This window comes from Harpia harpyja, chromosome 8, assembly GCF_026419915.1.
Source record: "Harpia harpyja isolate bHarHar1 chromosome 8, bHarHar1 primary haplotype, whole genome shotgun sequence".
In the NCBI taxonomy this organism is placed as follows: domain Eukaryota; kingdom Metazoa; phylum Chordata; class Aves; order Accipitriformes; family Accipitridae; genus Harpia; species Harpia harpyja.
The window spans coordinates 1078288-1092993 of NC_068947.1; the positions used below are offsets into that span (position 1 = coordinate 1078288).

The 14706-nt window shown below is 37.7% G+C and overlaps 1 protein-coding gene across 3 annotated transcripts in view; it reads right to left on the bottom strand.

Annotated features, from left to right (window-relative positions):
- The window catches only part of BCLAF3 (BCLAF1 and THRAP3 family member 3), a 37684-nt gene that overhangs the window by 17652 nt on the left and 5326 nt on the right, over positions 1-14706 (bottom strand). For all 3 annotated transcript variants that reach the window (XR_008236159.1, XM_052793824.1, XM_052793823.1), the window contains exons 2-9: positions 11717-11790; positions 9090-9668; positions 8081-8746; positions 5584-5762; positions 4807-4921; positions 4545-4608; positions 3556-3674; positions 1592-1706 (exon numbers count right to left, since the gene is read on the bottom strand). Coding sequence is in view for 2 of the 3 variants with exons in the window: in XM_052793824.1 (XP_052649784.1) it covers positions 1592-1706; positions 3556-3674; positions 4545-4608; positions 4807-4921; positions 5584-5762; positions 8081-8746; positions 9090-9668; positions 11717-11757 (1878 nt within the window). In the remaining variant the exon portion in view is untranslated. The remainder of the gene's footprint in view (positions 1-1591; positions 1707-3555; positions 3675-4544; positions 4609-4806; positions 4922-5583; positions 5763-8080; positions 8747-9089; positions 9669-11716; positions 11791-14706) is intronic.

Consider the following 14706-nt stretch of genomic DNA (forward strand, 5'->3'; position numbering starts at 1 on the left):
CAGTGGCCAAAACACTGGTGTGTTATCAACACCCTTCTAGCTACCAATGCAGAGCACAGCACTGCGAGGGCTGCTATGGGGAGAATTAACTCCCTCTCAGCCAGACCCAGGACAATTACTTAATGAGCAACTACCACTTGTTGTGGGGGACTTCAATCTTAGTCTTCAGTAAGTAATATTTTTTACCGTTAAAAACTTGTGCTGCTTTACACTGAAAGACGCCCTGTTACATCTGCAAGGCAGCAACGTTTCAGTGATGGTCAGAACTGACTACATAAAAGCTACTTTTGATGGACCTCAGAACAATTTCATGGTCTTTTGGAACCCTGTCCATAGGGTATTAATTACAATCTATAAAGAACGACAATTTATGTTAGTCTCCTCCTTATTTTGCACCCACCAGAAAAAAACTGCTACAGTTATACTGCACACATTAATAAAGCTTTTCTGGTCTCACCAGTTCCCCAAGTTAAACAAGCACAAGCACTTGGAAATAAGACTACATTTATTTAAAAGGAATTTTCCAAAAGAGACAAATTTATTCCTACTGAACCTAATATAACTGTCTTGCCCATTTCACTATTAAAGCACATCACAGAAAGATAGTCTAAGAAAGACTAAGTGCCCAAACTAGCTTTGAAAAATGCAGTATCAACATAGATAAGCTACTCCATTGTATAACATTCCATCTTCAGGAACATTATTTCAGACATTTCTAATTATTTCCATGATTTGTTCCTCATTTTTATTTGTTTTTAAAATAAGAGCTTTCCAGAACTTTCGTCATAATGAGGAGAAACACTGTTTTGGTAACAATGCCACCTACACAAGATTTGGACCTTCCCTTCCAACTGCTGACAATTAGAATGCAGGAGAGTATTCTTTTTCTCAAACCTTTCAACATTACCTCAGGTTATCTGCTCAATAACAAGGCCTTCTATTTTATAGTTTAGGTAGTACATCATTAGGTGGAAGAAATACAGTATTAGGTACAAATTTCTTTTACAAAGCTACAAGCAATATGACTTTTTATTTCATAAATCCCCTCAATCAATTCATTTCAGTAAGTCATTTTGAAACTGAAATTTAGTTCAAAAGTTTAGTTTGACCTGTTCCTGCTATTCAATAAGAGATCTAAAGCTGACCACCTTATTTCTGGACTAGCTGAAAAAATGTTTTGATTTCACCCAACATACTGACTAAACTAGCTTTCTGAAACAACAAATCCCTGGCCAACTTGCTGCAAGGTTATAAAAAACAGTAGCAAAGTTGTTATGGAGTACAGGCATGCAAAAGCAAAAGAATTATTTTTGTTGTATAAGCATCTGGTTATAAAAGTGGTTTTAGCTCACTTGTATTAATCTATGCTTAAACAAACATCTGAGGAAGTACTCTTGCACTAGAACTGTGAAATTATGAGTAGTTTTATCGTTGAGCCAAGTCTGAAGATAATAAAGCCTCACTTGAAAATTAAGAGGGCAAGACATCACAGACTGTTAAATTTACATCAGCATAGACAGCGCAGCAAAAAATGAATTACAAGTGGAAGAGCAACAAATGCAGAAGCTACTAATTCTACATTTAGGCTTACCAGGTGAGGTTTCCCAATAAATTTCCGGAAGGGTGGCTTAATGAACCTCATAGGCTTTTGGAAGCCATCAAGTTGAGAGTTTTGTAATTTTGAAAGACTGCAGCTTTGCTGGTTCCTGATGTGTATGTGTGAGAGAGAGAGAGAGAGAACAATTAAAATCTAAAGCCATAGCATATCAAACCCCTGTATTTTAAATAACCTTAGTCTAGTACCTGTATCACTTACAAGTGCAAAGCGACTGTTTTTAAGTGATTTTTTTCTAGGACATTTGACAAATTACTAGTCCTCCGACTAAACTGAAGCCCAAGTTGCACAGAATTATATAGTAAGCTGCATTCTCTTATGCAATGACAAATGAACAAAGATACTCTGCCTTCCTGGAATGCCCGTGATGTGCAGCAGGTTTCCCCAGGCCTGCCTGGCTGGTCCTTGCTGCCCTCCGCTGGCTGAAATGCTTTCTGCAGATCAGCAGTTCTGCACTGCACTCTCTTTTAAAATTGCACAGAACTTTCCGTTTCGTGAAATCCCAAATCCGACAGAAGCTCAGATAAATAGCTAGATGCTCCAGTTTCATCCTCCGCAAGCAGGACTTTGGGCTTTTGCTTGCTTAGGTTTTTTTTACTGAGCCCATTGCTAATACAGATGTGTTCACAAACCTCTGAATAAAACACGTACTATGAAAAGTAACCACCAGCAGTCAAAATTCATAGTTCATGAAACATACAGAAACAGCTTTCATAGCTGCAAAATAGATTACTAGGGCAAAAATAGAGGCACACTGGACAAGCTCATAGGCACTGCCAGTATCTCATATGTGAACTATGAAAAACTCCCAATCTCAGGAAAATTCTACCCATCGTTCATACCATTACTGCCCTCAGCCCACATTACATTGTCCACATTACTCTGACGGTGTAAGCCCTCTGAAGTCTGGGATAGCCACACTTACTGGAGAAACTGGAGCTTTCCCGCTTTGAGCGGCATATGCAAAAGGTAAGCAAGACAGTAACTGTGGAAGTGGCAAAATAGCCTTCCCAGATAATAAGGCCAAACATACGCTAAAAGACATAGCCCCAGGTGCATAAAAGGCTATATGCAACTGTCCAACATTTCCACACACACACGCTTGGTATCTTTTACTTTTTTTGTTTAAAGAATCTCAAATACAAGAAATATTTCTTTTGCAGCTTCACAAGTCAGTTTTCCCAAGTATGTGTGCATTGCCGCTATTTGCCATTACAGGCTGCATTAAAAATGAACAAACAACAGCATATTAAGAGTGATCTGCAAATCATGACTATAGTGTAGATACAGGTCATTACATTCTAGCAATTCTTTAATCAACATCTCTTCTAACACAAATAAGTCATCTCTCTAATCAGCCAACCTCACAACATCAAAAGTGGAACAGGGTGACTGAGGTTAGCAAACACCTCTGGGGCAAACACCTTTAACAAACCCGTTGGAGGAATTCATAGCAGTAAAAAGCTATTCCAAAAATCTAGCTTTTCCTCATAAAATTCTCCAAGAATCAGAAAAATTCCAATTCTTTGTTGATATTCCACATGACATTACAAAACAACCAGGGCAACACAACAATGTATTCATCCTAAAATGCTTTTATGAAAGTACAAAATACCAAGAGAATGTTGTTATATGGCACATCAAGGAGTTTAGAAATAGTTAAGCATCTTTAAATTCATTTCTTCCTCTGTTCCCATTCAGGGCTACAGTTTCAGCTTGCTTTTCAATTTTTTTTCCCCGCTGCAGCTTAACCTCTTTCAAGGTAACACTCCATTACAGAGTAGTTTGCAACATACATCAGTTGAATTTCAGTCCAAGTCAAACATACAAGGACAAAGTATGGAAAAGAATCACAACAAATGTAACTGTGGAAGTGTCAAAAAATGAACACATAAGAGAACTACAGGCTTGGGCCAACAAGATTCTTATTTGCTAATTACCTTGGAGTTACACCATCTACATGAAACACTCTCTCATCTTCATTCTTCAACCTCTCTTTTCTTCTCCTTTCTATATCATGCCGTAGATCATTTGGATCTTCTAACACTCTCATAATGTTCTAGTTAAGAGGAAGGGTTAAAGTCAAGTTACCTAGTAGTAACTAAACACTGATGTGATTATGTCCTTCAGGAGTTGCATCCAGTATATAACTTTGCTAATGTAGTTCAACTATCTGCGCGTAGGACAGATGCACATCAACCCAAGGATCCAAACTCCAAAACAATAACAAAAGTAGTCCCAAACAATTACCCTTTCTTGCACCATCTGCCTTTCTACAAGTGTCCAAACAGTGAATAGAGCACTGGAATTCTGCATGGAGTTGTCAAGCAAAAATATTCACATAAATTCCAGTAAAGCTTAAGCAGTTCTACTACTCTTAATTAAGCTGAATCTCCACATACCTGTACTATAGAAAAAAAAAAAAACCACAAAACAAAAAACGGTAACTAAATCACAGTAAGCGTAGCTTAGAAGGGGAACACGGAAAATCTTATGTCCCTGGATGAAAGCATGGGATAAAATAGCATTCTGAGGAATTATGTGGATGTCGGGCCATTCTAACATTAGGGCAGAAGAAACATTAAGGCTTTTTCTAATCTCAGAGGGAAAGTAAGAGCCACACATCAGCCACCTACTTAGTATTACACTATTTAAAAACAGATAGGGGTTCAAGCAGCAGCAATAACCACACTCCAGCTACTCTGGAGAACACACCCACATTTTACTCATCAGTCAACACAGTATATTTGCACCATTGTAGTAGCTGTAAATATGCACAAGTGTGCATTTCTTTCAAAATAGTCAGAATTACTGATGGTCTTCAAAGCACGTAAAAATGATGTACCAATAGCAAGGGGAAAATGTTGTTTACATCTATATCATTTTAACTTAATTACTGTTTGCCAAAAAAGTTAAGTAATCAAGATACCTGGGGAGATTCAGATGGCACAGTTCGTTTGTTCTGAAGTTCTGCTAGAGACATGTCAATCCTCCTGGAACACAAAAATACTTCATAAAAACAGGTGCCATCACTACAAATAGCAAAACCATTATTGATCAACTACAGAATTCTTTGCAGACTATGGGCAGGTAGTTTACAGTCAGTGAAAAAACACCTGACATTGTGTAAAGTCTACTGAAGATGAACTACCTTAATGCAAATAAATTAAGGCGAAAAGCACATCAATTACCTGTGAATTTCTGGATCCAAACGTATTTTAACTTCATTCATATTTGCAATTGGTTTATCCTGAATTTTTGAGAACCGTTCATGTAGAGTTATGTCAGAAGATGTAAAATAATTTGCTGTGAAGAGATATTAAATACAAGAATGTTTATTTGTAGTAGTTGAAATGCACAGTGGGAAATCGCATCTTTTAGAAGATTAACTCTTAAGGACACCAAGATAACTTCTGAGATTACATTTCAAACTATTTCCACTTGCAGTTTAATGTTCACAAATGAAAGACTTAAGACATCCTTCTTATTTAATAAGATTAAACTCAATAGAAAGTTAACTGTCAGCTCTATCACAGTAGTAGTCAAATGACTAGAATCTATAAATAAAGTTCAGTATTGAACATGATGCAGCAGTCTAAACACTAACCTGAAAAGTTAAAGGAACTACATATAACTAGGAAGTTGTGACTACAGCAAAGCTCCTTTTTTATTCTGTTCCTAAACAAGCAGGTTAGTCTTAAGCACCAACATAAAATCATTTTGACCTTAACACTCCACAATACTGCCTCTATTATGGACGGAGATCTTCTTGCAATCATTCTCCACCCAACTACTTTAAATCCTCAACCTACATTTTCCTTAAAGAACAGGAAATGAAGACAAAACACAAATGAAGCCAGAAGGCAAACACCTAATATTTACAAGGACAGCATATCCAATTCATTAGACTTGGTCTGAATAACTATAAATATATAAACACATACATATACCCCAAATATTACAGCCACCTTTAACTTGATGGATAATTGTGATTATTTCCTGAGTAAATTCTCTTGATGGGTCGTTTTCAACATTTTGTGTTACAGATTCCATGTGCTCAAACACCGGATGAAAATTTTCATTTTTCCTGCCAACAGCAACCAGATCACGTGACATCTGTCTCTCTGTAGTATGACTAGAGGCATTCCTAGAATAAAAGTTTACAGATATTCGCTTTGAAAGAATTCACTGTATCTGAAAACTTCAAATAGACAAGTAGAACAAAACAACAAATTAAGAAGTTCATTTTAGGAATAAGTGTGATGAAACTGAAATCTCATTTTGTTCCTTTTTTTAAATAAAAAACTCATAAGGCCATAAGGAAGAAAAGCTACAATAAAATACAGAGATATGACTACACTCTCAGGAATCCTTTCAGTTTCAGTGAAGTACGTAATATGAAATTTGTGAATTTTGAACTTAATTCATCTAGATTATCAAATAAAACAGGCAAATGAAGATCCCAATATACTACTTCAGTACAATTCAGGAAGGCGATTACGTGCATGTCTTTGTTTAGAAGGAGCTACCAGATAATTTTCAAGAACAGTTCAGAGATGTAAAAATCTCACGGCATCTTTGGGAACTGAATCATCACTTGAGCCTAGTGAAACAGCTTTCCAGTGGCAGCGTGTGAACTTAAGAACGTGTTCAGCATCTTTTTGTCAAATTTTACTCATTCTAAATAAGTTTACACCCCAAATGGTTGCATTGCTGCTTAAGAATTATTTTGACAAGGTAGCTAACACTTTAAAAATCCTGCTGTTCTTGTTGCAAGGAAAATGCTTGCCATTTGGAAAGATAAATTGAGGACTCAAACAGCCCATGTAAAAGCTTTTAGGACGAAGACTGTTTACTGTGCATTCTGCAAAGTGATTATTGCCCTGCCCATCCTGTATTTGAAGCAAACAAGACTAGAATTTTTATACAGAAATTGTATCAGAAATAGCCTCTAGCAGGTGCCAGAAGTCACCTATTTGCCCCAGTAAACTGGAAATAAACACGTGCAAGAGGGAATCCAAACAATCTCAATTCTAGATGATGTGAATTATCTACCTGCTCCCGAGGTTTATAAAGAAAGTATTCTTCTCAGCTGAGTCATTTCAAATCAGGTGTTTGTTAAATGCCTTAAGTAGGCAGTACAAATATTCTCAGACATCAGCTTCTGCAAAATTAGCATTCTCATCTTTAAAAAAAATAAAATATTTAGCACTTTTGCCTGTGGAAGCGAACCTTCCACACATGAAATTAGCTGTAATCAATGTTGTAGTTTCTTCAGTCTGCAAATAATTACCGCGTCCATTATGCATGACTTTCAAAAACAGCAGCAAGATACTACGAGATACAGGAATTGTCCTGTGGGCTTGCAACAAAACCCAACAATAATTAAGCTATTTTCCTTAAATTATCATTCAGGAAGGTAAATGCTTGTCCTAGCTGGGGAGAGCAGGGGGGGCAATTACTCCACTTCCCTTTCCTCAGTCTTTAATATTAGCCCACTATGTGCAGACAGTAACTTGTCCTTGTAACTCTCCATTGTATTACTTGTTTCTGAAATATTGAAAGGAAAAAAAATTGATATAGATGTTGTTCTTTGGGACAAGAGGCAAAATACCTTTAAAATGAAGGCTGATCATTTTGGAAAGGAAGGTAATCCCTTCCAAAAGGGATTACTGCCATTATATGACATTCTTGCCTGCAACAGCAAGGCAACAAACCAGAAAAGCCTGCAAAAATCTACACAAACCACGCTGCTTACTATCTACCATGTATCCATCATCTAGATTTTCATAATATTAGCACTTTTTTCCAATTCAGCCGGCATTGGGAATGCTAAAGGCAACCACACGTATTACACAGAAGATGGACAGAAGCAGACTCTACTGCTTTTCAGTCCTTATGCCTCAACAGACTGCCACTTCATTTGTTACAACAATAAATAACATAACACAGGGATCGCTAATTTTGACAGCTTTATTGAACTTGAGATCTTGAACATCTGAATGTGTGCCTGAGATTTATGTAATTTAAAGGTTATCTGGGTTTCAGAAGAAACAAGGGATGACTCAGTCAAAAAAAATGCCATCATATTCCAGAAGAAAGCACAGGACTAGGCATTTTTGCTTTTGGTTTTTTGTTGGTTTTTGTTTTTTTTTAAATACAAGTAACACATTTACTTATCATAAGCAACTTTTAACTACAGGTTTATATCAGGCATATCTGCTCTTTGCATTTCTTACTACTTCTTCATGAAAGTAAATAGAGGATTTTTTTGTTTGTTTGTTTTAATAGAGGTAGGCTGTAAGTTTCCAGTCTGGGCAAGTTAACATTTTAAACAAAATAAAATTAAAAAGGTACAACCTTAGTTTGTCCTGGTTACCTCTTAAAGAAACCGTGCTTTCCTCCAATATTCATAAGCTGTAAAGAGACAGGAAGAAAGAAGAAGAGGTGAGGGGAAACCAATACCTGTACTTGGTCACCATTTTCTTCATATCCACTTTGATTGTGAGATGTTCCCTCCTACAGTTGACATCTGACATTTTCACATCTGAAACAGTATGACTTGAATCATGCTGGCTATCGGAGGAATCTACTTTTTTCCTGAATTCCCCTTCTTTCCTTACTCTTTCCTTCGGTTTGTTTTTAAAAGATCTCAGATCAACATCCATTTTGGAAGAGTTAACACAAGCATCGCAGCCCTTCTTTGAACTATATTTAACAGGTACTTCGAAGTGCCCTTCTTCAGTCCGTCTCGCTCTTCCACCGCTAAAGTAATCTAACTCTTTGCTATTCCGGGCACCCTTAGAAGAACCGTATTTCTGGTCTTCCTGCTTCACATACTTCTGAGCTCTGTTGTCTGAAAAAAGCTTTTCCCCATCCGGATGCCTGCGCCGTTTGTGACTGTACTCGTAGGCTATCTTTGTGACAGAACCCTCCGAGTACTCCCTTTCAGCCGATCGGTGGGGCTGGGCACCCAGATTTCTTTGCTCCTCCTTTTCTTCGTAGGGTGGAAAAGAACGTTCTTGCTTCCACTTGGAATTTCTTGCTACTTCTCCACCGTCATACCTCTCCATTTCTTTAGCCCTTTTAGACGTGTGCCCATATTCTCTGTAATCGTGATCTTCAGGATACCTGTGTTGACATAAAGCAATTTACACTTGCACTAGAGAAGAAAGCGAGAACTTATATGTGCAGAATGTTGGACAGCAGAATGCGTGGCAAGTTAACCCATAATCCCTCACGCCAAGGTACAGATGTGCAGGGGCTCTTAAGAGGGAAATATTATCCTTTCATACTCTAGCCATCAATACGATTTACTTAAAAGAAAAATACTTCACTACTACCAGTCGCCCATAATTAAACTACAAAGTGGCCAACGTGTTTCAAGGTGGTTATCTTCAACTATAATGAAAACAGACTTTCACTTGAGGCTTTACACCACAATACCCAGGTTTTAATTATTTTATTCCTATACCTCTTCTGTAAAGAGCTCCTTGCCGTAAATTCATCAGAAACTCTTCTGGGTGACTGACCATACTTCTCTTCATGTAACCTCTGGTGCCTCAAGTCATCTTCATGCCATTTTCTTTCAAGTTGACATGAAGCCCCTAACGGTCTATGAAAAGGTTTCATTCCTTTTTCATTTCCAGTGACTTTGTAGTGCTCAAACATGTATCTGTCTTCCATTTTGTGTTGGTAAAACGGACGATCATGCTCATTATATGGTATTTCCGAGTATTTTGGTGGTAACTGGCATCTCCTATTGCTTTCAGTTCTTTCAGATGAATGTGTTCTGTAGGGCTTATGACTGTAAGTATCTTCCATGGGAATTCTTTTCAGGTTTGGTGAAGGTGATCTACGTTCATATATTCTCTGGTGGTTATTTCCATAAGGTGCAAACCTGGAATTGCTTTGTCCGTATTTTTCATCTTCTGTTCTCCAAGGCATAGGTTTCTTTGGGTCCTTACGAAAGCTTTTATATTCACAGTCATAATTTATATGAGCATGCCTTTGCCTATGGTGCTCTGGACTCCTAAATGCTGGAGATAAGGACCTAAGGCAAAAATAAAATCCACTTTGAGTAGTCCCATAAAATTGAATCAACCTCTTAATGAGAACATTTATTCCCTAAGGAAGTACAGTTTAGTATGCGATTTTAATCAACTGGTAAAAAAATTAAAACCAAGATATTCAAAGTGTCATTTGCCTGGCTAGAGTACCAAGCTTACTTTTATTCTGTTGGAAGTTTTCATAGTAAAAATACCCACTCGAAATAGTAGTAAGTCAATCATTTTTCTCTCTTTGCATTCTTTCAAACTAAAAATAATTTCATATATATGAAGTTTCCACTACATTGAAAGCAACTGTTATACACATTTTCACACTTCTCAAGCATTCCCTATCTTTTTCAGTGCCAAGAGAAAAAAGGGGAAGGAAAAAAAGCATATAAAAGGAATGAAAAAAAAAAAAAAACCCAAACCAAACAAACAAAGCAGGGGAAAAAAACCCAAACAAAACCCACTACCTTTTCAGGTTTTCTTTGCATGCCTAAACAACCCCCAAAACTGGTTGAAAACATTATAAGATATCCTATTTAAAATGTCACACGGGTAGGCTTTTTCCTGTAGAAAAGACCGAGTTTGAGAAAGATGGTTTGGTCTTTTTGTATAATTGTGTGTACATGTACATACATGTACACACATGTATAATATGCACTTCCACACCTATTGCAGCTTTTGCTCCTTCAATTGCATCACTCAGCTTTGTGTTTGCACCTACAGTTACAAAAACGAAAGCAACCTATTAAGAGTTTTTAGCCAAAACCTCCTTAAATAAAAGCAGTACAAGCCACTAGCAAGAACCAGAAAGCAATCCCAGACGTAACAGTTCTGCTTGTATTCAAGTATTCACTGTACACTCTTGATACACTCTAATAAAAAAAAATTGAAAAATATAAGTTGAAAAAATTCAAGGAAGTCACTTCCTTTGTACACATATTGCAAACATACAATCTGGCATAATTATTTGCTCCATTTCTGCAAATTACTTCAAACTCAGAACCACAGATCTTCCTAAAACTATAACGGCTAACTTCCCATAGCACCCACACTGCTGCTGCCGCCCCACGTTGCTGCGGTTAAGGCTTGCCTTTTAATGAGAGCTGGGGCATTCCTCCCTGCCCTTCACTCAAAGGACATATTCACAACTATCGATCTAGTATGGAAGTAGATAGGATTTCTCTTTTTAAAAAACAAACAAGCAAAAACTCACACACATTTTTCTGTGTTATCTAACAAACTCCCTCGGTCTTGGTCGTCACAACTTAATAACAGGCTGTTCAGAAAAGAAACCCCAAACCAGCAAAAAAAAGTAGTTTCATATTACATACTAATAGCTCTTGAAAGCTTAAGATTGTATTCCAGCCTCCTAGTTTTACCATCTCGAATTGGCATTGCAAGTCCTAAAAATGAGGCAGGTAACTAGCGGCATGAAGTAACCTGGATGTTATTCTGGTGACATACATCAATGACACGCTACTAGGCCAGTGTCCAAAAAGAAGGGCACTGACTCCCATGTTTCCAGTTCGCTTTATGCTGCAAGGCATATCTAACTGTGCTGAAGATCAATTTGCGGATCAGCCCCAATGGCTCAGAAAGCCTGAGGTGTTTGAACTAAGAAGTATTTTTTTAACAGTCGATCTGGCCCTCCCTGTAGACCAACAGGCAAAACAGGAGTGAGCTACGGACATTAAGTGCACCAGGCGGTGCTTGAGTAAAAATAACCTTAACTAGTTGGGTGCTTGGATTTTGTGCTTAAGGTAGTTCCAAGTCCCAAAACACACAAGCTGTACAAGGTTCTTGGCAGACAGCAAAACTTTAACACCTCTAGCTTATTAAAAAAAAAATCATAATAAAATTCTGGGTTGGGGAAAAAAATTGCACAAGGTATTCAGTTTGGAAAACAAATCATCGTTAATAAAATACGCTTTACAAATTGCAATTCTGGATGCAATTTTCCTTTTTTTATGCAAGTTTTAAGTCCTAATTATAAATCCTTATACAGAGCTACATTTCAGAACACAGGTTGTAAGTAAATATTTACCTTGGTTTCCATCGTGGTGATCTTGATCTAGATCTTGTCATCTTCTCTCACGTGTTTATATGAGTTTCTTGAAGCTGTAAAAATGATACAATTTACTAGTGTGATAACAGAAAGGCGCTACAAATTGCAACAGGGACAGTTGTTTTTAACAAGTGTAGTATTAGATGCTTCAAGGTTGGGGTGAGGCATATTTTTAGGTTGTTTTACCTCTAATTCACATTTTAAGGCAAGTAACTTTTTTCCTAATTGCTGATCTTAGAACACAGCTTATTTTCTCTACAAAGATTTAAATATTTGACCATTGCTCTCTTTTTCTCTCTCCATTTTGTATGCTGTCTATTCACTCTGTTTTTAAATGCTAATAATCTCACAAGCAAGCTGCAGCAATTGAAAAAAATGCTGTAATTGTTAGTGTGTATTAAATGCTATAGACGATAAAGTGGGAAGAGACAGCCTGCTTTAAAATCAAGTTTACAAAGAAAAGTGTTTTTGCATCAAGTTATATTCTGAACTTCATATATACTGAACTGCAAATTTGTAACATACACTGATATTATTACATGGTTACAGACCTGCTGTAAGCTTTAACTGCTCCATCAAGTCTTAACTGCTGTATCATCACACGCTTCATCCAAATAAAACCATGTGCAAAAAGATCACTTTTCATTTTTCTACTTAACTTGTTAATAACCTACTACCTAGACGCACATTTAAATATACAGTGGATGCACTATGACAGAAAGCACTGCTCCTGAATCCTGGAAGTAGCTCTGGGCATCCCTTCTCATAAAAGCTATGGAAGAATGAGAAACGTATCAGTGGAATCTACCCTTCTTACTACTCTTTGAAAAAAGGTACTAGAAACTCAGAAAACAAGTGGTGAAAGGACATTATACAAACTCACCAGTAACGTGACTGGTGAATAGGAATGGAATGACTATTCATTATTTAGCAAACACGAGGATTAAAGCAGAGTGAAATTATCAGGTAACTGATTAAAAATTGGCATTTGGACCGCATACCCATGCCTACAGCTCCTAATTACCACGAGATGCTGTAAAGGCCAGGAATATAAATAGATACAAAAACAGATCCATCAACAGCTCTGAAATTAATGAACAACCAGTCACTTGAAACTGGAAGAATATGCCCAGGTCAATGTCACTCTATACGTGCTCCGGTATTTTCTGTATTTGCTCACAGACGCTCATGAAGACACAAAACTAGTCTGGACTGGCCGAGTAAAGCCTTTCTGACACTCCCAGTGCTCAAATCATTTCTTTAACTAAATCTTTTACCTGACCAACTAAAACTGAAGGGGGAAAAAAACCAGCAAGCTTTAAGAAGTAGTGTGCACCCACATGCCTGACCCAGTGCCTTGCTGCCCCCCCCCCCCCATCACACTAATTGGTCAAATAAAATATTCCCCCTTGCTACATCTGATTTTTTTGTATGACTAGCTCATGGCTAAACCGGCAGTATCTTAGAGGAGAACGTACAGCATACTTCTGATGCCTACCACCGCAGGTGGACATTAGACAAGCCATCTACTCCCTTTCGGAGTGATTCTGGAAACTTTCACTTCCTGCTCATTAAGTTGCACCATAAGCTAACCGGGCTATTATTTGCAAGACATAGCAATAGCTTAGTTCTGGAGAAAACCCTCAAGTTTTTTTTTTAAATCTCAAAAGTCTCCTGTTTACCATGAGAGTATTTTCTCCACAATGAATCTTTCCATCTAAGGCATGAAGTTGTAGGAAATGTTGCAAGGGATAGCAAAGCAAAAAAAAAAAACAAAAAAAACCACCAAAAAACACCCAAGCCCAAAGCACCCCAAAGACAACATATAATATTTGTTCCCTGAACTTCCAAATATAAAGTTAGCATTAGCATTGCCTCTTAGACACTAAAGGCATATATGTGAGGACTGCATAGCATGAATTAAGTTCAGGCCCTTTTCTTACTCAAAGATCATACTAGCCAAAGTTAATATGATGCTCCAATGCCAGTACTCATATTAAATACTATTTTTCAGATATAAGTAATACTGTGACCAAAATACTTTCCTATTTCTTACCCATAAAAAGACACCTTACCAAACCGAACAGTGTTTCGGGAACAAAACAACACACCCCTGACTAACACATTTCAAAAAGAGGTCCTTGTCCCCCAAGCTTCAAAGATTCAGTACTACCCGCTCTTCTTGTAAACTTCAAAAAGTGACAGTGTTTTATGTGCCAATCAAATTCTTTCTTTCTATCTTCCCTTCAGTTCTGAACTTTATCCTTCGTTTTCAAGTGAGTATGTAAACACCAAAAAGACAAAAGTACCATTAAACCCCACCCAGCCATCGTACAGAACCTGATACGCAGGGATCTCTCATCGCAGACCGACCAAGCTAGAAACTGAACATATAACGAGAGATTCCTTATTCTTTCGAAACCGGCTAAACAATCATACTAAAAGCGCAAGAAGGACTGTGACAGCATGTCCTAGATCTTGCCTTAGGATAAAGAGGACTACTGTAATTTCCAGTGAAGACACTCCTCTTGTTTAGGAGAAAGAAAGCATTCATTTGTTTCAATGCACCTCCTAAAAAGTGACCCATGCAATATGATTTCCTCGCAGCGAGATTCAAGATGCAATACGCAGCATACGAAGGCAGCAGACACTCAACCCCAATCAAGACTCCCAGCGTAACATCGGAATCACAAATTGATCTATACAGAATTTGTAAGCATGTTGCTAAATTCAGGTTGAAATCACCTCCCCTAGACCAGCAATACTGTTCCAGCTTTTTGTAGGATGGTACTGGGTAGCAAGCCTGTCTATAGCAGAATTACTTGATTCAAGTGAAAGCCCTACGGTTCCCGAGTCAGCCATCCAGGTGCCTCTGAAAGTCCCAGTCATGCTGGAGCGGAGGTGCCAGGACCTGCTACACTCCGGATTCTGAATTTCGTCGAAGTCCTCCTGCTGTACTTTACGGGATG